Source organism: Syngnathus acus, chromosome 6 (assembly GCF_901709675.1).
Source record: "Syngnathus acus chromosome 6, fSynAcu1.2, whole genome shotgun sequence".
Classification (NCBI taxonomy): Eukaryota; Metazoa; Chordata; class Actinopteri; order Syngnathiformes; family Syngnathidae; genus Syngnathus; species Syngnathus acus.
In genome coordinates, this window is record NC_051092.1 from 6,069,112 (window position 1) to 6,095,501 (window position 26,390).

Here is a 26,390-nt window from a genome sequence, read left to right on the forward strand (position 1 = left end):
TTTTTTGAATCCTGCACGTATGATGACTATTTTATGAAGCTTGATCGGGGTGATTGCATTTTCACCTGCGTCTCACCACCGCACATCTACATCAAGATCCCCCCCAAAAGGTATTCAATCATCTTATAAAGAATTACTATGTCGTCAGTATTAAAATGTGTAATCGGCTCATGGATAACGTGAAAGGCTATTATGTTTCAGTTGGGAGGCCGATGTGTATGCGTTGATCGGCCTGTTTGTGTTGGCGCCGATGGTTAGCTCGTAGAGCAGCTAAAGGCGGCTACCGTGTCCGATGAACAATAAGCGTTTTCTATGGCAGACACCCAGTTAGCATATCGATCATCGCATGTTTAGTCCATTTACACACGTGTATGTATGCGTGTCGGCCTTTGCTTTTTCAGTGGAAATGTCTCCGAGCTAAATGAACGATGTAATGCGCTAGCTTGTTACTGTTAGTTACGTGTATGACGATGACCCGTTTAAACAAAATCCTCAAAAACATTTGTTCAACAATATGCGAGGGAACTAGCAGTCTGGTATAACATCCGGTGTATCCGATCAAACTGATCTTCCATGTCTGAGTAAATTCATACGTTGTGGATGTGCGTGTGTGTGAGACTGAAAAATCTTTGTGGCGGTGATGCTTTCAATTAAACTCAGGAAATCGTGTCCTGTGTTTTGATATGGGATATTGCCAAAACTATCTGTTTAATGTCTTTCTTAACATTACCATTGTTATATTAGCCCCTTCAGAGGTTTGTTTGTCATTCTGATGATAATGTGGTCAAATTTGTTGTTGCTTAAGAGTCAAAGTATACGTGATGCACTGGAGCGTCAACTTAACAGAATAGAGGTCATAAGGATAAGCAAGTCCAAATACCATATCGGTATTGAGTCGATCTAGCTTTATTTTCGGGTATTTGGTACTCATGGTGGCTGCCGATACCAGCCATTAATAATTAAGTTGGAAGTCACGTCAAATGTGTTATATTTTATTATCCAGGTATCCAATGGCTGTGTGAGTAGGATTTTGGGCCGATATTACGAGACAGGTTCTATTCGTCCTCGAGCAATTGGAGAAAGTAAACCCAGAGTGGCCAGTTTTCTTTACAGCAAGCAACATTCTGATTAATATTTGTGGAATATAAATTACGCAGCAAAATACACCAATTCATTTATTCATCTCACGTAGTGCCCATTTTGCCATTTGCTGGAGACGGAAAATGCCATCAGAGTGCCTATGGGCTTAGCTTACGAATGTCACATGACCAAACCAGAAAACAGATCATATGTGAGTTCCACCTGATCAAACGCAGCTTTGTGTGACACAAGATTAGAGGTCTGGGAGATATCTTTTTTTTTTTTTAACTAATTTGAATTTATTGTTGCAGATGATTTTGGGTGCAGGTTAAATCTCTAAGTTTTTTTCACAGTGCACTATTGGATGGATGGATGGATGGATGGATGGATGGATGGATAACTATTAATCCCAGGGGGAATTCGGTTTTCCAGCGACATTAATATCGCAGAGTGGGCATATAATATAAAAGACGTACAGATGACATGAACGTAAACTTAATAGGGTCCAAGTAAAGGCTGCCAATAACATGGCGCCAACAAAGAGAAGCAATAAGTGCGACAAGATACAAGTCATCAAAGAAAAAGCAACAAAGACAGTACATTGTAACAAAAAACTAACTGCAGGCCTGCCGGTGAGAGGCCTAAATAATAGACTTCGACTTATAACCTTACAAATTTGTTGCCAGAAATATTTGACTTAAGGCAGGTGTTTTGCACTTAAATTCTGAAAATAAATTGGTTACTTATATTAGCGAGGGTAAAGCGAGCCCAAAATTGGCACTTACGTGATAGAACTGTATTAAAAAATGATGTCAGTGCTGCAATTCCCCCCTGAAAAAAACTCAGAAGAGATTTAACAATCTGCTCGATCACAATTTTCCTATTGGAAGTTATTGTACAGACCCTTGCTGTCAAAAGTAAATCTTTTTGATATCAATTAATCTATCGATTATTCGTTCGATTAATCATAGAATACCCCCTGTAATTAATAGTTTCAAACATACATTTTTGTTTTCACCAATTTTCATGGTCGAGTTGGTTCCCAGGCCAACAGACCGGGCATATTTTTCTCACACTTTGATGAACTTCTGATGTGTGAAACTTGAGGGACATTCAACGTTCGGGGTTCCACACGTACCATTTTTGCTTGATGGAGGTCAACCAATATAAAAAAAATAAAATAAAAAAAAAGGGAACTGAATGCCCACACTTAACATGCATTAGTCTATCTACTAATGCATTTGAGTGCAAGAAGTGTGGGCAAGTAAAGTAATGCCAACATAGATAACATAAAGATAGCGCAAAAGATTGGAGGCTCTTGACTGCCTGAGGTACAGAAATGCACTGAAGGAACCAAGCTACGCTAAGCTCTAACATTGAGCAAATAGTTGCATTTGTCAAATCTGGTAATATGGAAAATCCCCATTCATTACAGAAGTTACATTTTGAGTCTCCCTTGCAGCTAGTGAAATTTGTGATACTGAACTACCCTATTTAAATATGTCATAGGCATGTTTTTTTGTTTTGTTTTTCCTCCTAAGAGAATGGCGAGTACCAATACCAGATGTTGGGTCGCCGCCTTGTGGATGTTCTATTAGAAATAGAGATGAGCTCAAATTTTGACACAAATGTCATCCATGCACTCAAATGTACAAGTCATGACTGTTTTGAGGGCTGACACTCCTCCCTGGTGTCAGTTTTATTGGGCCTTTATTATTCACCGTTTTCTGCACAATTTAACTGTTCTTAAAATTGTTGATGTTTTGCAGTTGAGTACCGTTGGGGAAGCCTGCCGCTACAAGTGGCAAAATGGGGGACGATAGTGAGTGGATGAAGCTTCCCATCGACCAGAAATGCGAACATAAGGTATCTGGTACTTGTGCTCCAGTGATATTCTATTCGATATTGTCCTCTCAACCAAAGGCTAATCAGAAAATAATGCATGTCAGGTCAAAGTGAAATCACCAGGGCATAGAGTAAAAGTAACATTATCCCCTAAAATTACATAGCTATTATTGTGAGACGACACAAACATAATTTATACTGACAGGAAAATAAATCATTTGAGGGGGAATTGGCCACGTAAAACTATAAGATTGGACTTGTGCCATTTTGTGCATTTACAATTTGTTCTGAACCTTTTGATTTCCAGGTGTGGAAAGCTCGTCTAAGTGGTTACGAAGAAGCTCTACAGTTGTTCAATAGGATAGATGATGACAAGAGTCCAGAGTGGGGGAAGTACCTTGGACTGATTAGGAAGTTTGTCACAGAGTCAAATGCAGTGGCTCAGCTCAAAGGCCTCGAAGCAGCCTTGGCGTACGTTGAGAATGCTCACATCGCTGTGAAGTAAGTGATGAAAAGTTTCATTAAGCAATCCTTTCGTAAAGTGACAAGCAAAATGCTGTCATGGGAAAAATTAAATTCATTCAGATTTATTGACTGAATATCATGGCTCCAGATTAATATTTAAGATTACGTGTAATATTGATTTATTAATCAACCCCCCTGTTCCAAGACTTTCTAAATCACACGCTTTTGGGGGTTTAACACGATTCCCAAATTGTAGACCCCAAAGTCCGCGTAAAATCAAGGCTTAGCTGTATTCATTGAGATTTTACGAGTGCTGGCATGGGCTGATTTTCATTTTTTTTGCAGGACAACAGGTGACGTGGTGTCGGGCGTGGTGACCAAAGTGTTCAACCAGCCAAAGGCCCGGGCCAAGGAGCTCGGCACAGACATCTGTCTGATGTACATTGAAATTGAAAAAGCTGAGGTGGTACAGGATGGGCTTCTGAAAGGGCTGGAAAACAAGAACCCCAAGATAGTTGTGGCCTGTATTGAGACTCTACGGAAAGCTCTCAGGTCAGTGCTACAAACCCCCACCCTTACCCCCTCCACCCCACCAATAAAGAAAATCACTGTGATGAAAACACATTCAATGAACTTTAAGGATGGCCTTTGCCAGAAGAATTTGATGGAGATGTGTGAAAAAATGTAAATGGAATGAACTTGAATGTGTGACGTGTGCCTACCACAGCCTGTCGTCCATTAGAAAACATAAAAACACAAATCGCACAACTTGCATACGACATTTTCACGTGGGTGTCATCCTTTCAGTGAATTCGGATCCAAAATCGTGACTTTGAAGCCAGTAGTGAAGATTTTATCCAAGCAGTTTGAGTCCAGAGAGAAGGCGGTGAGAGATGAGGCAAAGCTGCTTGCTGTTGAAATCTACAAATGGATCCGAGATGCTTTGAGACCTTCACTGCAGACTATCAATTCTGTGCTGGTGGGATACGCTCATTTCTGGAAACATACTACATCCGTACTTGCTGAGTACTTCAGTGTGCATTAAATGACCCAATGTCTGTCGCTCCTCACTAGCTGAAGGAACTTGAAGAGGAGTGGGTGAAGCTGCCGTCAAGCCCACCCAAGCAAAGCAGGTTTCTGCGCTCCCAGCAAGACTTGAAGGCGAAGTTTCAACAACAAGCACAAGAAGAGTCTGGTATTAACGCTTGCTGAATTCCATTTGTATTTAACAATGTAGTTCGCAGGGTCTCCACGGGAGTTGTAAACGGTATTAAAAGGTAGTAAATGAAATTAGCAGAAAATAAGGCCATTGAAAAGTAGGAAATGCCATCTGATGAGGTATTACACTTTCGAACCGCTATCCACCTTTAAGACCTTTTCCCATTTATATTAAGAAATCAATCAATCAAACGTTACTGATCACCATTCTTTCGATCAATTTACTTTGCAGATTTGTACTATGATCTAAAACATACAAAACGTTACGGGATATTTTGCCAAAAATATTTCAAACAAATGTCTTTATAGTTTCATAAAACCATTGGAGATGTCTCCATTTAATTAAATTAAACTGCTCAAGAAACAAGCTACAAAAATATTCAGTATGTGCTGTTGCGCAATTTTCTTGTTTGCAAGTACGAAAAGCTGTGTTTCAAACAACGTTCCTATTCTACAGAATGTATTTTCATACTTGGTAAATTAATCTGATGGTGTTTCCCCCTTTTGCAGGGGAGGAAGAGGAGGAAACCGTTGCAGCAGTGGATCCTTATGAGCTAATGGAAGCTGTGGATATACTTAGCAAGCTGCCCAAAGACTTTTATGATAAAATTGTGAGTGTATTAAGCTTACGTTGTGTGTGCGTGTGTGCGTGTCATATACTCCCCAAAAAATATTGTGTATCTCGTGTTGACATGCGTTTACCGGAATAGTGTCGTGAACTTTCTCATGGCCCAACAAACTTGTTTACATTCATCAGCACTGGTGACTTGTTTGTGGAAATCGGTCAGCTGTTCCATCCATCCATTTTCTGTACCACTTTGTCCCCCCGGGAGTCGCGGGCGTGCTGGAGCCTATCCCAGTCGTCATCGGGCATTATCTACATTTTAATTGCAAACCTACTTTTCTGTTTCTGCAGGAAGCCAAAAAGTGGCAGGAGAGGAAAGAAGCTCTGGAAGCTGTTGAATCTCTGTTAAAGAATCCCAAACTGGAGAGTGGAGACTATGGAGACCTTGTTAGAGCACTCAAGAAGGTACATGGTTGAGTTATTTGCATCTGGGTCTGTGCAAAAAACTAAAGCCATGGCTCATTCTGGTGGATTCGAGTCATTTTCAGATTTCAGATTTTTTATTTTTTTTTTTTAAACAGTAGCGCTCTGTAAAAACATGGCATAAACATACATAAATCACAGACTCATAATCAAAACCAAATCAAACAAACAAAAAAAAGCTTCTGTTTTAGGTAAAAATATGTGCGATTCGTTTATGATTTATATTTATACACATACACGCAGTTGTCGATTATGACAAAGAACTGGAAGATTAATGTTTGGTTATTTCTAAAAAAAAAAAAAAACTTACATGGCAAGTTTCTGACTGGCTCTTGGTGTTTTAACACTGGTATGATGACATTATAGTACTGGTTGAATGTTGTAGGTGGTGGGGAAAGATGCCAATGTCATGCTGGTTTCAATGGCAGCTAAATGTCTGGCTGGTCTGGCCACCGGTCTCAGGAAGAAGTTTGGAACATATGCAGGACAGGTAAGTTCTGCTTTTGGATCGATGGGTGAATGGAGGGGAAATTCGCTTTTCCAGCAGCATTCATACAGTGGAGTGGGTATAGAAAAGACAGACTAATGACATGAGCGCAACTCAAGAGGCTTCTAGAAAAGGCTGCCACTCCCAACGGCGCCACAAAAGAAACCAATAAGTGCAACAAGTTACAAGTCATCTAAGGCAAAGCAACAAAGACAAAGGAAAAAAATGAACTGCAGGCCAGCTGGTGAGAGGCCTAAATAATGTAAAAGATCCCAAGGACTATTTGGGTAACCTGCCCTCAGCACACCAAATTATTTCACCGAGATTGTTGATTGATATTTAAAGACCATGGCAGATATTTTTCCCAATCTTTTCTTCTTTTATTTTATCATCAGTTATTTTTGTTTGCATTTCTTCATTGTCACTGTGCTGACAAGTTTATTTCATTAGATTTATAATGAAAAACTACAGGCAGTTTTCTGTATGACCATCTAAATAAATGAGAAACTGAAAAATGATTCATGAAAAAGTATATTTTTAGGACAGACTAGGTTACATTTTGCATGGTGAAAATGAAATGAAAAATAGAAAATAACCCATTTTTTTTTTTTAAAAATGGTTGTTGATCCCTAAATAAGAGGTGCAATTTTCTCCACTCCCCAGGTTGTTCCAACTATTCTGGAAAAGTTTAAAGAGAAAAAGCCTCAGGTTGTCCAAGCCCTGCAAGAGGCTATTGATGCCATTTTTCTTACTGTAAGTACACACAAATTCTAATATTTCATGAAAACCTTATGCAGTGAGTGCAGTAGAAGGCACAAAAACAGGCACTGGTTGCTAATTCTGGTACTTATTGACCCTTATTGAAATTTTCTGGCAGTGTCACTCGACATATTCGCAGTTTGACGCAAAATATTAATTACAAACGCATTTTCTTTTAAATGTACGTGAGGGAGTATTTTTTTTATTTATTTTTTATGGTTTTATGTTCCGGTTTAGACAAAATTAGACAAATTGCTGCGGAACTCGATGGCTTCATTTTTCGATGCTCCTTCCGAAACAAATTAGCGTCAAATTGCGGGGTTCTATTCTACTCATCCGCAGCCACATGAACTTAATGAGAATTTATGGGACTTTCCCCCGTGGGTCATAGCTTATTGATTGCTTGTTAGTTGTTTATTTTTTTGCGTGAAACTTAATGCAATGTAACTCTCTCCTAGACTACTCTACAAAATCTGTCGGAGGACGTCTTGGCTGTGATGGATAATAAAAACCCTTCTATAAAGCAGCAAGCCTCTCTGTTTTTGGCCCGCTCCTTCAGACACTGCACTCAGGCCACACTGCCCAAGAGTGTACTCAAACTCCTCTGTGCTGCCCTTGTAAAGGTACATGCATGCGCATTATATAAAGAAGGAAATGAAGTCTGAACCACTCCACATCTGTACTTGTCTTTTTCCTCTATCAGCAAGTGAATGACTCTGCTCCAGAGGTGCGAGATGCTGCTTTTGAAGCTTTAGGGACAGCCATGAAAGTGGTGGGCGAGAAAGCTGTCAACCCTCACCTGGCTGATTTGGATAAACTGAAACTTGACAAGGTGAAATACAACGATTAGCCTGACTAGAAGGGAACCTATTGATTTCTGACTTGTGGGTTGTCCTGTGTTTTACCACCACAGATAAAAGAGTGCGCTGACAAAGTAGAACTTCTAGGAGGAAAGAAGGATGCAGGAGGGGGTGGAGCTGTTGTCAAGAAGGCAGCTTCGAAAGCACCTCCTGCTGCTGAAGCCCAAACTAAATCCTCTGCCCCGCCCAAGAAGTCCCCAGGTGGTGCCCCCAGCAAGGTAACATTTTTATTGTTTTTGTAGTTTTGTATTTCCTGGACCATGTAGTATGACTTGAACTTACCGTATTTTCTGCACCACAAGGCGCACTTAAAAGCCTTTAATTTTCTCAAAAACATCAAATATGGAAAATGAGGACTTTGATAGATGTGTGTATGAATATCAATTAACACTAATATGAGTACAGTAGAGCACATGGTTAAATACTATAATAAAGTACAACCAAACACTGTCTTGCTTCCGTGACTTTTTTTTTTTGGGTTAAATCGTAAATCAGGGCATCCACGCACCCTATAATGCCCTATGTGTGGATTAAATACGGGCAAGTACCCGCAATTGAGTCTGCGCCTTTTAACCCAAAGCGCCTTATGGTGTGGAAACACTGACTTATGCTACATTGAAAAATTGTATTTGAAAAACGATGTAGTTTCGCCAACATTGTAACTTGTGCCCTGGTATGTTGTAAATAGATTGTGTAACTTGAACAATAGTTTTATTGAAGGCCTTTTTTTTTTTTTATTGTAAACGCTAGCATTAAAGATGCATTTTATGAGAACTACTGTAAATCTATCCAAAGTATAGTCCCTGCTTTGCTGTTAAAAAAGTGGCTAAAATTGTGATGCTTTTTCTCTGTAATAGTCTGCTGGTCCACCAAAAAAAGGCAAACCAGCCTCTGCTTCCAGCGCGAAAACCAAAAAGACCATGGAAAGTAAAGACTTCACAGAAACTGAACTGTCGGTGAGACCTGTTTTTCATCCATTTGACTTTTTAAGTGTTCTTCTGTCTCAAGTAGCTTTGCTGTCCACCAAAAGTGACCGTTCGAAGTGTAATGAAATTAGGGCTGTCATTATGAAATATTTTCAGAATAGATTATTCGATTAATCAATTGAATAATTTGATAACATTTTATTTGCGTTAAAAAACCTTCCCCAATTACTATTCAACACTATTCCTGCTTAGTATTTGGTATTTTTTATTGATTAAAGAACTAAACAACAGCAATATCACACAAGATTCGTGGTCGTTGTTTCCAAAATAAAAGCAGATCTTAGCAAATGTCTTATTTTGATTAAATAAAAACCGCTTTCACGAAGGCGAGAGAATTCCGAATTCTTACTTTTGAGAGCCTGAAGTTTTTGAAGGGAGCACATTTTTGTTGTTTAGACAGTGTTGCTCTTTGACCCACTTAAGCGACATGTTGACGTTTGCATTTTTCTTTCAGATTGAGGTGTGTGAAGAGCGAGCAGCCGAAGTACTTCCTGCATCCTGTCTTGAACAGCTGTATTCAGCTAACTGGAAGGAGAGACTCGCCAGCATGGAGGAATTTCAGAGGGTAGGTTTGTTGATTCACTTCAGGAAATCCCACCATTATAAGTATAATCAAGCACATTCATAACATTTGCACAAGCAAATGACTGAAGGTCTGTATTTTTTTTGTTTTGAAAGCTGGAAAAAGAGCTGATAAGACGCAATGGACAAAAGAATGCCAATTGATGAATTTGCATTTCTTTTTAGGCTGTTGAGACGATGGATAAGATGGCGATGCCATGTCAGGCCTTGGTCAAAATGTTGGCCAAGAAACCAGGCTGGAAGGAGACAAATTTCCAGGTAACCTTTGTATTATGTTGAATGTAAATTAAACTAGGCAGCCTGTTCCAGTGATTCAGGATTTATAGTCACTAGTCTTTGTGATTCTAGTTTATCGCAATCTTTTGTGCTGCTCTTTCTTAGGTCATGCAGATGAAGCTACACATTGTGGCCCTTATTGCCCAGAAGGGGCAATTTTCAAAAACATCAGCCTCTGTAGTTTTGGACGGCTTGGTGGATAAGGTTGGTGATGTCAAATGCGGCGGAAATGCCAAGGAAGGAATGACCGCAATTGGGGAGGCCTGCTCACTGCCGTGGACTGCTGAACAGGTTTTTAACTTTACAAAACTATTTTCAAACACGGAATAGTAGGGTTGAGCTCTATGCTCCCACACCCGTGCAAATCTGATTAGAAAAAAATCAATTGAATCTTGCACCAGTCCTCCCTGCCTCATTTACAGAAAAAGCAAACATTATTCAAAACAAGTTTACATTTTTGGTTTCATTCCTAGAATTTGCTGTAGTTCTTCAAAGAGCAAACTAGCAGTGCACACAATCTATGAAAACACCCATCCCTACCAAAATAGTGATTTTATGAAGATAATACCGTAGTAACATTGGTTATTTTTTTCCTGTTGTGTCCAGGTTGTGTCTTTGGCATTTGCACAAAAGAACCCGAAAAACCAGGCAGAGACTCTAAACTGGCTGGCTAATGCCATGAAGGAGTTTGGCTTTGCTGGGTAATTAACAGTCGTTATATTTGTTTCGTTTAGCCAATTCTGACGACAAAATTGACGGGACTGTAGAAATGGAAGAGGCTTTAGCAGGTGTAAAGTAAACTGACGTTTCACTTTTTCTTCTCAGTATTAATGTAAAAGGTTTCATCAACAATGTCAAGACAGCGCTTGGCGCCACTAACCCGGCTGTTCGGACAGCAGCCATTACCCTGCTGAGTGTTATGTATCTCTACATGGGAGCTCCACTCCGCATGTTCTTTGAGAATGAAAAACCAGCTCTCCTCTCACAAATAGATGCGGCATTTGAGAAGGTAATGGCTTTTTCTAATGCTCACAATGATAACATCTGTTCGTGTTAACAAGAGAACTGTACAAGCTACCTAATTTTTCTTTTGTAATAATGCATCATAGATGCAAGGCCAATCACACCCAGCTCCAACAAGGTTTTGCAAGAACGCTGGCAATGAAGATGAGTGTGACAATGCAGAGGAGCAAGAAGAGGAAGGAGGACAGGACATCATGGACCTACTCCCCAGAACAGAGATTAGGTGATTTACTGAAAATTCAAGTTTGTCATTTAGAAGTACGGCGTTCCCTGGCTATGTTGTGGTTCACCTTTTGTGGCCTCGCTGTTTCGTGAAATGTATTTATATGGTTTTCTTTGCGCGGATGGAGATATGGATAGTGCACATTGTCAAAGAGCGCAGGTGAAGGAGCACGATGGCGCCTTGTGTGCGTCGGGGAGTATCAAACGTTTATTAAACGTTTGTTAATTCGGTTCTCTAAAACATGCCGCGCGCACAATGGGTGGGTTTGGTGACAAGCACCCATTAGGGCTTTGTGCGTGCTGGGATTTACCTGGCAGGGCGGGTCAGTAAATTTTGCCGGACTGTAAAGTCATTCGCTATTGACTGGATCATAGTCACACAATAAATACATTAATCCCAATATCGCATATTGACCGTCAAGATAAAAAGTTAGGAAAGTCAGAAAAATGAGCCTCCACTCACTGACTTCGATAGATGTTTGAGATGTCCTACTTTAGGAGTGGTCATTGAACACAACTCGTGTAAACAGCCGAACGTGAGTTCATTTTTTTTTTCTCTATGCAGCTATCAATTGTTGAATGCAATAACTTTTTTAAACTTTCTTCATAAAAGTGAACTCAAGGGAGTAACCCCCAAAATGAGAAACAAGGCTGCTTTGAAATATATCACAAAAGAAGAGGGAAAAAAAGATGAATGATGGAGCACAGGCTTGATACAATCATTGCAAGCTAATGAAGCCCTATTTGGATGGATGAATGGATGGATGAATACATTGCAAATGTCACCTAAACATTTGATATTTGATTAAAAATAGTGTATCTGGTCCAGACATAAATACCTGGAAATAAAAAGCTGAACATCTCTTATCTCCTATTTGTTGCCTCCTATTTGTTAATGGGGAAAAAAAAAATTGTCAGTCGAAAACCTAGCCAATACGTTTGAAATAGGGATGTGTGAAAATGAAAAACTAAATTCAACCTTTTATTTCACCTTTTAGTGACAAAATTACTTATGATCTGGTCTCTAAAATCGGAGATAAGAACTGGAAGATTAGAAAGGAGGGACTTGATGAGGTTGCAGCCATCATCTCCGAAGCAAAATTCATAACTGCCAACATCGGGGAGCTCCCTCTGACCTTAAAAGGACGACTCTGTGATTCCAACAAGATCTTGGTAGGTGGAACAAGAATATATGAATACATTTGAATGATGGAGCAAAATCCACCTGGTTTTATCCGTTTGATGATTAACATGTGGGTAGCTACAAACAAACTGCGCCAATAATTGTAGTCATCATTGGGCTCTTTTGAGCCATGCGATGTCTGGTCCCTCACCTAGGACCTGTGTGCCAAGGGTAACCTTGCCAGGGGCATAAAGCTCCTAAAATGACTTGACATTAAGGATCACTGGGACACATAAACCCCTCTAACATGACAAGTCAGGGAGGAAGGAGTGTGTTGTAGTCATCCATTTCAGAATTTGTATTTGCCAACAATAAAAAGTTTAGCAATTTGAACATTAGATACAGCAACTTGTCTTGCATTCGATTGATTATTGGTTGGATGTATTGTCAAATTGTGTTTTTGTTGTTCAAGTTTTTACACAGTGTCATTCAGCCTTATAATTAAAACATTTGAAATGACTCTGCGCATGTCCAGGTCCAACAGAGCCTGACTATCCTGCTGCAGCTTGCCACAGCCATGGGGCCTGGACTCAAACAGCATGTTAAAACACTCGGATTCCCCATCATCTCTGTGCTTGGAGACAGTAAAGTACGTAAGCGCAACATATTGTGTATTGACTGCCCATATATGTGCTCCCAATGAGCAATGTTTATCTGTATAGTCCAATGTCAGGGCAGCTGCAATGGCCACTCTGCAGGCCTGGGTGGAGCAGACTGGGATGAAAGAATGGCTGGAAGGAGATGATCTAGCAGAGGAATTAAAGAAGGAAAACCCCTTTCTACGTCAAGAGGTACATAGAACGTGACAGACTGCAGAGTAATGTATATATGGAGAATAGGGGGAGAGAAAAAATTGCTACCCTCTGAAATAATTGTAATAAGACCTGATTGAGAAATAGAGCCATATGGTTCTTAAAGTCATGATGTTAATGATCAAAACATTTCCTTCCTCTCAAAGTTGTTAGGGTGGTTAGCCGACAAGTTACCCACCCTGAGATCCGCGCCAGGGGATCTGATGAGTTGCGTCCCGCAACTATATGCGTGCCTCGAAGACAGAAATGGTGACGTGAGGAAGAAAGCTCAGGATGCCCTCCCCACGTTCATGATGCATCTTGGCTATGACAAGATGAACAAGGCTACGGGCAAGCTCAAGGTACCCAAAAATGTTTCAGCTGATTCTCGACAGTACTACTTTACGGTGATTCCTATCATACTCAGTGTTGTCTCTTCTTAGACAACTTCTAAAGACCAGATCGTAGTCATGTTAGAAAAGGCCAGAGCTGTGATGCCAGCTAAACCTGCTGCTCCTGTCAAAACCGGAGGAGAAAAAGGCTCATCTGAGACAAGCAGAGCAGGTTAGTATCATTCAGTAACTGCATGTTAACTAGGGATAAAATCATATACATTCAAATTTGATATCATGATCATAGTCAGGGTTTACAGTAGTATATAATAAAAATGTCATGGTTCTCAAATGAGCAAAAAAGGTGGTTGTTTTGGTGCTGCTATTATCTGAACTAAATAAGGTATCAACAAATATGATAATACTAAAGGTTCAAAGTTGTATTGCATTCTTTGTTAAGCTGTAAGATACTCAATGAAGTTGAATTACATTGCTTTATAGACTGGTATTTTGTGTATACATTTGTTATATGGCCCAAGTGTAAAGACAGTCTGTTACATTTGAGTTTGTAGAGACTTTTGTGGTGTGTATATCGGAAGAAAATTTGTTTTATTTCAGTATCACACTTGTGGCCAGGTTGACACTTATGTAATATAAGTAAAATTGCTCTTTGTGTCGTTTTCCTATTTTTCTGCAGCCCCCAGGCCTCAGGCAGTCAGTGAGGATATTAGTGATAATAAACCAGAAGCCAAGAAGATAAAAGGCGGAGTAGCTGCCAAAAAGGTACTGTATTTCTATATCAATGCCCATTTTAAACACAATAGCAGTATCATACTGCAATTTGTGTGGATTCTAGATGATTACAATTTATTTGTAATAGTTTGATCATAGTTATTTTGAAATCGGCCCATAAAGTAAAATGTCCGCTTTTGAGTCCAGCCATACCATTTAGAATCCGTCAGTCTGTGTTGGGCCGAGATATTCAGTAACAAAATGTTTCTTGTGTTACCGCATACACCGTATGTATAGAGTAGATAAATACAAACTGGGAAAATTCTATTTAGGGTCCACCAGAAATCTTGCTAAGCCTGGTGGTAGAGTCGGGAAAAAAGAGCAACATTTGCATTGAAATGAAGAATTAAGAATCGTGGATAAATGGAAATGAAATTAAATAGATCAAGGTGCTTTTTTTTTAAAAAAAACAAAAAAAACAAACACCATCCAACATATAACGCATTCAACACATACACTATATGTAGTGGCATAATAAAATTACCGTAATTTCCCATGCATAATACGCCCCCTAAAAATGGCATGTCGATGCTGGAAAAGAGCCTGTACCCATGTATAATACGCACCCAAATTTTGACTCTTAAGTCCGTAAACGTAAAATTATTTCAGAAAAAAGATCATCTTTGGGAACAACCGGATGTTATTCTGCCGGTCAGTATCACTGCGCATGCGCTAGCAAACTCGATAGCGAAGAAATGTTTCGGATTTGTGTAGGGTACATTGTGACAGCAAACAAGCCGGTGATCGAGGAAGCGTCTGATACGAGAGCATTGTGTTCGTATGGAGCGTGGTTGAAGTGAACAGCAGAGAAGAAAGGAACAAGGCAAAGTGTTGTGAAATAAAATATTACCTGTAATACGCATTTTGTTATTTGCTGATTGAAACTGCTAATTAAACTGTGAATTGAAACTAATAGGTAGAGAACTGAACTCTCGCTCTTTATATAGCTGACGTGTCTTGCGCATCCGTTCTGCGCATACTGTCATGGCGGCCTCCGTATGATATCCGGTCTGCGATGGAGATTAAAAAACAAACAATATTTGACAATAACACACCATCAAGGATTGCACCATCGCATCAAACGATCAACGTCAATTATGAATTTTACTGACTAAGTGTGTTGGGCAGGATGGCTGAATGCGATGCGCGATTGACAACAAACAAGAAGAAAGGTGATTTCAAGTTTTATTTCGAGGGAGATTTTCTTCAAAAATTGTTGTACCCATCCATGCATAATGCGCACCCCAGATTGTAGGACAATAAATTAGTTAAATTTTGCGCATTATGCATGGTAAATCACGGTATCATTTTATTCCCTTCCTTCCTCAACAATTTATTTTAATTTTTGAAATTCCGTCAAGATGATTACAGCAGGACTGCGCACGGAAGTCTTTTATTGTACTGTATATATATTATTGGTTCAAAAAAAGAAATCACTTAGAAAAAGCCTGGCCTGAAACGCCAGTAGCGAAGGTACATGTAATGTCCGTAAAGCATATCAATGTGAACAAAAGGATGGTTATTGTTGACAAATACAGTAGTTTTTTTTATTGACACGGTTGTTATCGCGTGAACTCAACTCGTCACGTGATTCTTGTGGTCTCGCCAGTGCGCACCTTGCGCGATTGCAGTCGGGCGTCACAATGGTTTAAAACACGCTAAAAACAACGCCAGCTAACGGCAAATTCCGAAGCTTTAGCAGTATGGCTTTAATCTAAAAAATTCAGTAAACGGGAAAAAAAAATGCAGAAATTATGTGGTGAATGGACCGCACTCGTATAGAGCTTTATGGACACCACATGGTGCCCAAAGTGCTTTACAATCCTTCACATTGACCCATCACACACGCATTCTTACATCAATGGGAAGGCTGCTGCCATGCAAGGCGCTGCCATGTCCATACTGGGAGCAATTTGGGGTTTAAGTGTCTTTCTCGAGGACACTTCGACATGGTCACCAGGTTTGAGGATCGAACCCATAAACTTAGAGTTGAGAGGCGAACACTCCACCATTGATCCACGCCACCCATTTTTGGAGATAAGCTCGTTGTTAATGTGCCTGCCAGCTTGTCTCCAACTATGGCTTTGTCATTACTGAACTTTGAATTGCCCCAAATATTGTCATTTCCAATTTTACACAAGTTTGATGTGAACAAAACAAAAAACAATGGCAATAAAAAGTTAGATCCAGTTCTCTGGTAAGTAGCTCTATTTTGATTTCTTTTTTTATAATAGCTACGTTCACCAAGCATCTCGCTGGTGAGCTATTTTTAGAACTTGCCCCGCGAGCTACTTGTGTGGTCCTTGGGCGCAACCTGTCCACAGACACCCTGTCTTGGGCATTTGCTAGTGTTGCATGTCTGTGTATATCATTTATCACCCCCTCAGTTAGTTGTTGAGTGATTTGTGAACATTATTTGGTTTTTCTGTTCGCTCAGCAACCCTCTCCCCCCGAGGAACCTGACCCTACCCCTCCCTCAAAGGACAAGGACAGTAATGCTAATAAAAAGTCTCTCAACAAGGGAAAGACTGCTGCTGGCAGTCAACAGGTAGACGTAGAAAAGCTGTGCTGCTGATGAGAGAGATTTTGCACAACTATACCACTAACCAAATGTTTCTGTGAGGTCTTGTTGTCAACGAGCAGTAGTCCAGCAAACAAAAAAAGTTGTGATCGACACATGAATGTGTAGCCACTAAGCTTTGACATTCGTCGTGACCCCTTGGTCTGCGTTTACAACTGTTTAATCCTTAGACCGTCGTCACAAATGGTGGTGTTACTATTTAAATGTTTAATTGTGCGAATACAGTCCTCTCTTAAGTAAAAGCTTACTAACCCATTCACACGTCAGTTTTGATTCAATGAATAATCGTCCTTCTGAAAAATGATTCAAATTGCAGAACTTGCATGTGCATAGAAATGGAACGCAAATAAGTGGTCAGTTTTCCTTCACAGCAGCTGCATGAATTAAGTCGTTGCATGTTTCATGGTTTCCATTTGTTCTGTCTGTCATTTGTGTATTTGTTTCTTTTGAGTGCGGTGTGCTTGTTTTGTTATAGGGTAAATATATTTGTGTTAAACGGCTGTTATTGTCTGACGTTTTTGGCCTTGCCTCACTTTTAGAGTGCACCTACCAAGAAGCCTGCGGCCAAAGGCATAAAAGATGATGAGGACAGGTCTGGGCCTCTCTTCATCCTTGTCCCCAATGCTAAGGAGCAGAGGATCAAAGAGGAGAAGCAACTGAAGGTACCTGATATATTGTGGTGATTTATAAACGAGCGCAGAGAACATCTCGCCATTAGTCTTTCATTGTTGTGGATGGTTGAACGCACTCCTGGAGCAATGTAATTCTCTTATTTGCTTTACCAAATGTTGCGAAATCTAATGGTACTTGGTATAATGTGACCAGTATCATTGAAAATAGAGAACCAAACATTTCTGGAATGTTTGAATAAGTAAAATGTAACTTGATTTTTTTTTTTGTCCCAATAGATTTTGAAGTGGAATTTCACCACTCCTCGAGATGAATATTTGGAACAGCTTAAAACTCAGATGTCTACCTGCTTTGCCAAGTGGCTCCAGGATGAACTCTTCCATCTTGACTTCCAGAGACAAGTCAAGGCCATCAGTGTCATGAGTGAGGTGAGATCGCAAGCGTTCATTTTTCTACAGGGATTTCAGGCGTACATACACAATAGTTCCTTGTTTTTTATCGATAGATCACACAAGTATCTAAACGGTCACTGCACTTTTGTTTTTTGACAGAGGTTGGAGAGCGAGAGTGATGCCACCATAAGCTGTCTGGACTTAATTCTGAAGTGGTTCACTCTGCGCTTTTTTGACACCAATACTACAGTCCTCATGAAGGTGCTGGAGTATTTGAAGATGCTTTTTGCCATGCTTGATAGGGAAAACTATCATCTCACCGAGTATGAGGCAAACTCCTTTGTCCCCTACCTTCTACTCAAGGTCAGCGCACACGTTGCACTTGGCTCGGCAAGCCTTTGCTCCGTCAATGATAGTTTAAGTCTTGGCCCCTCTTTCTTTTTCTCAGGTTGGAGAGTCGAAGGATGTAGTTCGCAAAGATGTCCGTGCAATACTGGCCATGCTATGTAAGGTTTACCCTGCCTCAAAGATCTTTCCTTTCCTCATGGATGGTACCAAGTCCAAAAACTCCAAACAAAGAGCTGGTGCGTCACGATGATCAACAAGCTAACTGTCATTGCAGTATTGACATTTTATGGCTCGCTGTGAGTGTAAGCCTACTTACAATGTGTCTTTGGATTTATGTCTTAAGAATGTCTAGAGGAGTTGGGATGTTTGATAGAAGGCTATGGAATGAATGTATGCCAACCTACTCCAGCCAAGTGTCTGAAAGAGATCGCAGTTCATATTGGTGATAGAGACACTTCTGTCCGAAATGCTGCTCTAAACACGGTAGTGGCCGTCTACAACGTCTGTGGAGACCAAGTCTATAAACTAATTGGAACTGTAAGTTTGAGGATTGCAATCTCTGTAGTAGTCGCTAAGTTTATTTAAAACTCAACTCCACAATTGACCATCGACTTCCATCACTTCCAGTTGTCGGAGAAAGACATGAGCATGTTGGAAGAGAGGATCAAACGTTCATCAGCGAAGAGGACAGCTGCTGCTCCAGCCAAGCAGAGTGTAAATGAGCGGTCTCCAAAAGATCACGCAGCTAACCCCAATGGCACTTTAATTCGCAAGTCTGCACAGGAAGACCCCAACAAACTCAAGTAGGTAACCAAATTGAACATTTGCACCAGTAATAGGAGGTAAATGGAAATGTTTGCAAAGACACATTCATAAATCATATATCGCGGGCATCAGGCGGAATCCTTCCACCTTCCAAAATCTTCAGGAGACCCCAAAAATATATTTTTTTCAAAATGCTTGCTCACTCAAAATGCTTAATTGTAAAATGGCGGTCAGAGCGTTTTATGATCTTCAGGTCATATTCCTGAAATGTATTTTCATTGAAAGCAAGCCACTGTAACATACTCCGCGTATGCACAATAAACGGTGCGCTTTTAGAAAAAAAAAGCCCGTTTTACATAGATACAGTTGAAAACAAACATTAAAAGCAAATGTACTTGAGTTTAAACAGAACAGACATCAGGCGGAATCCTTCCAGTTGCATATCACCAAGGGATCTCGTTACCACTAGTACCACACTTTGACAATCACTGCACTAATCCATCTCATCTCAGAATTCATATAATGTAGATTAAACGTCTCTTTTATTATTTCACCCTTCCTCCTCTGCTCATTCCTGCATGACGTTGGGTTGCTCTGAACGGATGTATAATAATTATTAAACCTACTACTTTATGTGGACAAATTAATTTGAAGCTTAAAACGAGAGTAAAAATCAGGGCCTAAACTTGACCCATTACTTATCACTTGTCTGTCTTACCAAGACAATTTCAAATGGTCCTATTGCTCAATGAAACACCCTGACGGGTGTTGTTGGTTGAGAGATTGAGAGATTTCCCCCAAAGCCTTAAATTCAAACATGTCTTTAGAAATTAGCGAGATTGAAAGTTGCGATCTACTGTCTGATTAGACAAATGTTCTTTTGAAATGTTGGGTCAGTTTTGTAAACTCCTTCTTCTCAGGAGGGTAAAATGAAGGAAGGATGATGCAGTGAAAACAAGCATTGTGTGTCTTTTGGCTGGAAGGTGGACCTGCTGCCTGCATGTCTCATAACTCCTTATCTGTTTTTCCTGTGATTTCCTCTTTTCTGTATTCTTCTTGCCTTCCTTTCCGGAGCAGAATTATGTATCGCACTTATAGGATGTGAGTACTTCTTCCTCCTCCTCCTCCACCTCTTGTGTCGGTCCTTTGATAAGAATGTAAAATATCATTTGATCATCTTAATGCAACTGGACACCATCTTTTGGATTTGCCCCATGATGTCGTGCCAGCAATTACCCAATGTCAGTCACTTTGGAGTTCCTTTTAGTCGCGCTGTAACACAAGGTTAACATTTTAGTTTCAAATCAAAGTCAAAGTTTTTTGATCAAATAAAAAAAATCAAAATGTCTGGACTTAGATAAATCCCTGATTGTTCAATGTATTAACAGACACTTATCTTTGGCAGTGTTCATCCCAATTGATGCTGTGATTGCCTTCCACGGGGGTCCTTTTAAATCTATTTATAAAAAGTCCTGAGCAATCAACTCAATGACTCAAATCAAATGATCGTCCTGCCTTATTGATTAGAACCACCATTGACATGATACACTGTTCTCTTCCCCAGCCAAGCCCGTCAAAATGCCCAGCACAGTGAGTCCTCTCACGTACCCTTCCCCAAAGTGTTCCAACTAGACTTGGACATGATTGAGCAGGACCAGATCAGGGTAAATGAGCTGCCAGACCTTGTCCAGCACAAGCTCGATGAGCTTCTGGAACCCATTGTGATACCCAAGCCCAAGTAAGTCTAATTAATTTGCACAAGATGTATCTAGAACAGACATGGAACATAGAACTTGATGTTCATTTGAATGCTGTTGTGTTTTGTCTCACAAGGATGCGGAGCATTTCACCACACTTGGATGACCTTCACAACAGCACTGCGTCCACTATAAACTTTGTGATCTCTCAGGTGGCCAGTGGAGACATTAACACCAGCATACAGGCACTTGCACAGGTAAGGATCACTGCTTAGCCCTTTACGGTCGTTGTTATTTTGACAGCTATAGGCTGCTGATTTCATTTTTTTATTTATTTATTTATTTTTACTTTTTTTTTTTTTACATTAAACTCCAGTCACCTGTGTGGAGCTGTTATGAGTTTTATTGTAATGGATTAGCCAAACACAATACAGAGGACGCCCAGGACCAGAACCCAATTGATTCCCGACTTTCAATTAGCAAACATTTTAGCATCGTAATGTAGCAAACATTTTAGCACTGTAATGAAAACTTATTAAAACGGATCGTTGCATGTGATCAGATAGAGATATCTGTCTTTGACTTTGTGCAAATAGCATGCTGTAGCCCACAGTCAAAGGTTTTCATGCACGCCTTATTTTAAGTAACTTTAACCATTTGTATGTTTGATTACAAGTGTGCTCTTATACAGTGTGGAAGACAAACTTGCGGCTTCCTGACCAATTGACCTCGCATGCTTGGAATAAAATGAAAAAGATTAAACTTGCTGTTTCCCTGTGTTAATTACAGTAATATTAAAAATATTGCCACAGCAAGCAGTTTGAGTGTAAAATGAAGGACAAATACCGAATATTTAAATATTAATACAAGCTAATAAATAAATAACTTGTTGCAATCCTTACTTTTGACTTTGGCAAAAAGCCCGATCATTGGCATCTGCAGTCGTTCCCCATAACCGGTCTCTTCCCAAGGACGTGGCAAACTATTACATTAACGTATCGATACCAATGCTGACAAGTGGGTTTCTCCTTGCAGATTGATGAAGTATTGTGGCAAGAGAACAAGGCAGAGGTCATGTCTGGACACATTGACCAGTTCCTCATTGCCACCATCATGCAGCTTCGGCTCATCTATAATACCCACATGGCAGATGACAGATTGGACAAGAAGGTTATTTTTAAGCTATATAGCTGCATCCTTGGCAACATGCTGTCTGTAAGTATCTTCCACATATAGATTTTATTGGGAAACCCTGAGGTGGATACACCGGATGCATTAATGGTCGCCATATTCTTTTCCTCAGTTATTCTCGTTGGAGTCTTTGGCGAGAGAGGCATCCATGGGTGTTTTAAAGGACCTGATGCACGGCCTGATAACTTTGTTGCTAGACAACAGAGTGGAGGTCTCTGAGGAGGGACAGCAGGTCATCCGATCTGTAAACCTGCTCGTAATCAAAGTGCTGGAGAAGTCCGACCAGACCAACATGATTAGGTACATAAATGACTCCTAGATGTTAACAGACTCAACTTTAACCTCAAGCTTTATCTGAATATTAATTGATAAGTCGTTGAGAGTTTATATTTTTTTCCAATACCAAGGGAAACAAAACCATCCATCCATCCATCCACCCACCCATCCCATCCATTTTCCGAACTGCTTTATCTTCTTGTAAAAAAGCCAGCTTAGATGGACTCATTGGACCCAAAGAAAACAGAACTTTGGTCCACAAACTATAACCCCTATGTTTTTTTTTTTTCTTTTTCTTTAAATGGCATTTTGTCAACCTGTTGACTCTGGACAGTGCCCTCCTGGTGATGCTTCAAGACACTTTGGTTTCAACAGCTGGGTCTCCTACGTTCTCTGACCTGGTTTTGAAGGCAAGTCCCTTAGCTAAGCAGCAAAACCGGAAGTGTAGATGAACTGAAACAGAAATCAAGGCTAATGTGACATGTTTACTCAGTGTCTGTGGAGGCTGATCCGCCATCTTCCGGAGACCATCAACAGCATCAACCTCGATCGGATTTTATTCGATGTGCACAACTTCATGAAGGTTTTCCCCAAAGAGAAACTGAAGCAGCTCAAGACTGATGTTCCACACAGAACCCTGAAGACTCTACTACACACACTTTGCAAGCTTACTGGGGCTATGGTAACAAGAGTTCACGTACTGTAGCTGGCAATGTTTTGTTTTCCTTCTTCTAGACTCCTTTGCCATTGAAAATCTTATTTCAGTAGCGTGCGGTAAATACAAATGCCTTTAAATGTGAACCGTGATAGGAGTGGCACACTGCATTGTAAATGCCACTGTAAGCACACAAACGGTGTTCATGCTGGTTTTCAGACATTTAAATATGGTTGTTTGAAGTTTTTTTTTTTTGCCTTTGGTTGATTGTTGATCGTAATTGTTTCATTATTTTCCTTTTTGTTATCATCCTAGGAGGGTTTTGTTTTTGTCAATGTATTTACTCTTTCTTAATTGACAGATCCTGGACCACCTTTCGATGATTGAGAATCGAAATGAGTCTGAATTAGAGTCCTATTTGAGGCGTGTTGTCAAACAACCGGGGATTCTGTTTGGTATCAAGAGTGATCGAGGCAATGAGAAGGTTAGTCTGATCACAGTGAGTAACACACTTATTGCAAATGCCGTATTTTTCGGACTAAAAGTCGCTCGGAGTGTGTTGGATTTTGTCAAATAAATTTACCCGAAAATGCGACTTAAACTCCGGTGCGACTTATATATGTTTTTTTCCCTCTTTATTGTGCATTTTATGGCTGATGCGACTTGTACTCCGGAGCGACTTTTAGTCTCAAAATTACGGGAATCTGGGAATCTGTTGGGAAACGAAAAACTCAATATTACCGGTTTGATGTTGTATTTTTTTTAAAATGTAAATTTCACAAAATCTTTGACTTTCAAGTTTGATATTGAAAATTTTAGTTTTGTTCCCAGGAGGATGGGATGCCAAAAGCAAAGGCCCGTGACGATCTGAGTGAAATCTTCAAGAAGATCGGCTCCAGGGAGAATACTAAAGAGGTCAGTTTGATTATCGTGGCTCACTTTTAAACTTTATACTGCAAAAATATTCATGTATTAGAGGCTTATTAGCAACATGTCTTTAAGTACTGCACCTGAATTTCCCCAGGGTTTGACAGAGCTGTACGAATACAAACAGAAGTGTTCCGACGTGGACCTTGAGCCCTTCCTCAAGACCACAAGCCCATTCTTCCAGAGCTATGTGGAGCGAGGGCTTCGGATGATCGAGTCGGAGCGAGAGGCCAAACCTCGCATTCAAAACCCAGCAGGTAAGAACATAGACAAAAAGTGTTCTTGAACTTTGTTGACCGATAGCCATTTTGACTAATGTGTGATTATGCAGTGATTGGACAGCATGGTACTGACAACAGTAATGAGGAAGATCTAAAGCCAGCCGCCTACTACGAGCGACTCAAGATCCTACGTCAGAGACAAGGCCTGGAAAACACCAGGGTGAGTTTGTCACAATTTCACTTTGTAACAATGTTTCACATGACCGGAATTTCATATTCACTACAGTTTATTTTTCTTTATTTGTCCTTACGTATTCCCTCACTGCACCCATCAACCTTCTTTTTGTTTTTTCTCTCAATCTTTTTTTTTTTCTTCCTCCTGACAGCTCCTTTGTCATCACCCCTAATACTGATATTCACTGTTGACTATTTCGCATCTGGATGTGCCCGAACCATTTAGAGAAACTCATCCTCATTTTTCCCACCTCCATTCCAGCCACTCTTCCTTTTCTCTTCAGCACTGTTGTCTTTAATCTGTCCATCAGGGGTTTTCAACTCGGTGTCCACTGCTTTGGCGGAATATTTTATTTTGCACCGAAGGAGGATAGCCCTATACAGGCTATTTGCATTTTTTATGTTTATTTTGGGAATCTCAGCTACATTTGACATAATTTGGATCGGTAAATGATCCACAAAATTAGCATGAAAATAAATCAAGTCTAAATAATAAACCAAATTTAGTTTTAAAACTGTTCCAATTATTTTCCATTTCCAATTTTGCGGATCCCCTGCAATACCGCCATTGGCCACTAGAGGGCCGCAGACTACCTGTTGACAATCACTGCTGTAAATCATCACTGTCTTATTAACCCCCCCCCCCCTTCATCCTAGTTTAGACTCTCTCACAACACAACACACACCAGACACTTTACTCAACCTTTTCCAACCTGCTTGAATTAGTTTCTTCCCCACTGTACCACACTTACCATTACTCTGGATTGTTGCCCCCAAGTATTTCAAGTCCCCCACCCACGCTCTCTTCTCCCAGTAATTTCACTCTTCCTTCTCCAACACCTCTCATTCACACACATGTATTCTCCCTTACTTATGCTAACTCAAAATGTGAAAAGTTCAAAAGTTTGGTTATGTTTTCAAATCAATGAATACCGTTTTGGGAATTTCATGGTACGCCACCCTGCAATTTAGCCTTTTGACTCCAATACGAGTCTTTGCACGTGTTGCAGAGCATCAGTGGGGGTGACGATGAGCCGCAACTGCGAGCCCCATTGTCCTGTCTGCTGTCATCGAAGCCTTCGGTGGCCTCCTCTACCGACATGCTCCATAGCAAGCTGTCGCAGCTCAAAGAGTCCCGCGAGCTCTGTCAGCAGGAACACAACGCTCAGCCCCGCTCTCCGTCCAACGCACACACCCGCTCGGCCTCGCCAGCGGCGAACCTAGGCGACTTGAAGAAACGTCTGGAGCGTATAAAGAACAATCGGGAGTAGGAACGAGACCAAGATTGTGATTTCTCGTTTGACCCACCTTTGTTATTTGCAAACGTGAAGCCCGCCTCACTCTTTCCCTTGTTCTTTCGCCATTTAAGAGGCCGTGCGACACATTAACAATGGCAATGAGAATAATTTAGAATTGAGATTTTACTGTTAGAATGTACCGTAAACAGTTTCATCCCTAGCGTGGACACTGTGAGTCCTTGTAAATACTGTTTGTATGTACTAATGTAATGTCCTTGTTTAATGCCAAGACATTTTCTTTGGAACACGAGTCCAGAGCTAACGGCGTCAGGAAAAGCGCTTCAGACCACATTCTTAGTTCTTCATCCCACTGAAGCAAATTCTTGCTGCGCAGGGTTGAGAGCATGCCATTACATTCATGATTGTTTTTATTTTGGTCACGCAAATAAAGTTTACATTGCCTAACATGCTCCTTAATTACATTTTTCCCCCCAAGGATTTTTCCTTACAAATATTTGTATTTATAATTTTTCTTCTCCAACTTGCAGTACTTGGTGTTTCGGTATGCGATACTGTAATTTAAAAATACAATACGTACGTCCACACTGCATACACATGATCTGTGCAAGTCTGAAGTGACAATTCCTTAAGACTGTTGTCCAAACCTTTGCCTCGGAAGGCTGCATACAGAAAGATAGGACGAAGGACCCGTTTGACATTTATTTATTTTTACTTGAATTTTTCGAACATGGTGAAGTCAATCCAACTAGCAATTTCCGTGTTTTCCGCACCATAAGGCACTTCGGGTTAAGTTCATATTAATACTTTGTTATACACTCTTTGTTGGCCAATGACAGAGGTCAAACGTTTTCAGTAAGTCTTCGAGGAGATCTGCATGGCGGAATGGGCCAAAATACCAGCAACGGTGAGTGAAAATCTTGGGAAGACTTCCTGAAAACTTTTGACCTCTATCATTGCCAATGAAGAGTGTATTACAAAGTATTATGAACTTTTGTTATTGACCAAACACCTATTTTCCACCATGATTCGCAAATAAATTCCTTAAAAATCAGACAGTGATTTTCCGGGTTTCTTTTTTTTCCTTTTGTCTCTCATAGTTGAAGTGTACCTATAATGTTAATTACAGGCATCGCTCATCTTGTAAGTGGGAGAACATGCACAATTGGTGGCTGACTAAATACATATTTGCCCCACTGTATGTATTTAAAATAGACGGACAGGATATAACGTGTTCATGATTCACAGGTAGGGGTTTCCTCTGGCCA

The 26,390-nt window shown here is 40.3% G+C and overlaps 1 protein-coding gene across 6 annotated transcripts; it reads left to right on the forward strand.

Moving 5' to 3' along the window:
- Window positions 1–16: 16 nt before the first annotated feature.
- On the forward strand, window positions 17–25,573 carry ckap5 (cytoskeleton associated protein 5). 6 transcript variants are annotated; one of them, XM_037253133.1, is made up of 45 exons: window positions 17–110; window positions 2,850–2,946; window positions 3,233–3,426; window positions 3,736–3,942; window positions 4,198–4,369; window positions 4,465–4,585; window positions 5,119–5,219; window positions 5,525–5,638; window positions 6,042–6,146; window positions 6,807–6,896; window positions 7,361–7,525; window positions 7,606–7,734; window positions 7,816–7,980; window positions 8,620–8,718; window positions 9,203–9,313; window positions 9,496–9,588; window positions 9,712–9,897; window positions 10,213–10,307; window positions 10,432–10,615; window positions 10,716–10,852; window positions 11,850–12,024; window positions 12,510–12,623; window positions 12,697–12,825; window positions 12,993–13,187; window positions 13,269–13,389; window positions 13,855–13,940; window positions 16,387–16,497; window positions 17,070–17,192; window positions 17,439–17,588; window positions 17,712–17,915; window positions 18,001–18,136; window positions 18,244–18,437; window positions 18,528–18,703; window positions 19,743–19,766; window positions 20,230–20,403; window positions 20,499–20,619; window positions 21,398–21,577; window positions 21,666–21,853; window positions 22,164–22,239; window positions 22,323–22,511; window positions 22,846–22,983; window positions 23,316–23,399; window positions 23,509–23,668; window positions 23,743–23,852; window positions 24,877–25,573. In XM_037253133.1, the coding sequence occupies exons 2-45, from the start codon at window positions 2,890–2,892 to the stop codon at window positions 25,135–25,137; spliced, it is 6,144 nt and encodes a 2,047-aa protein (XP_037109028.1). In that variant the 5' UTR covers window positions 17–110; window positions 2,850–2,889; the 3' UTR covers window positions 25,138–25,573. The 6 variants fall into 6 exon arrangements, with proteins under 6 accessions (XP_037109028.1, XP_037109031.1, XP_037109032.1 ...); XM_037253136.1 differs by having other exon boundaries at window positions 22,846–22,968; XM_037253135.1 differs by having other exon boundaries at window positions 50–109; window positions 2,859–2,946.
- The last annotated feature ends 817 nt before the right edge of the window (window positions 25,574–26,390 follow it).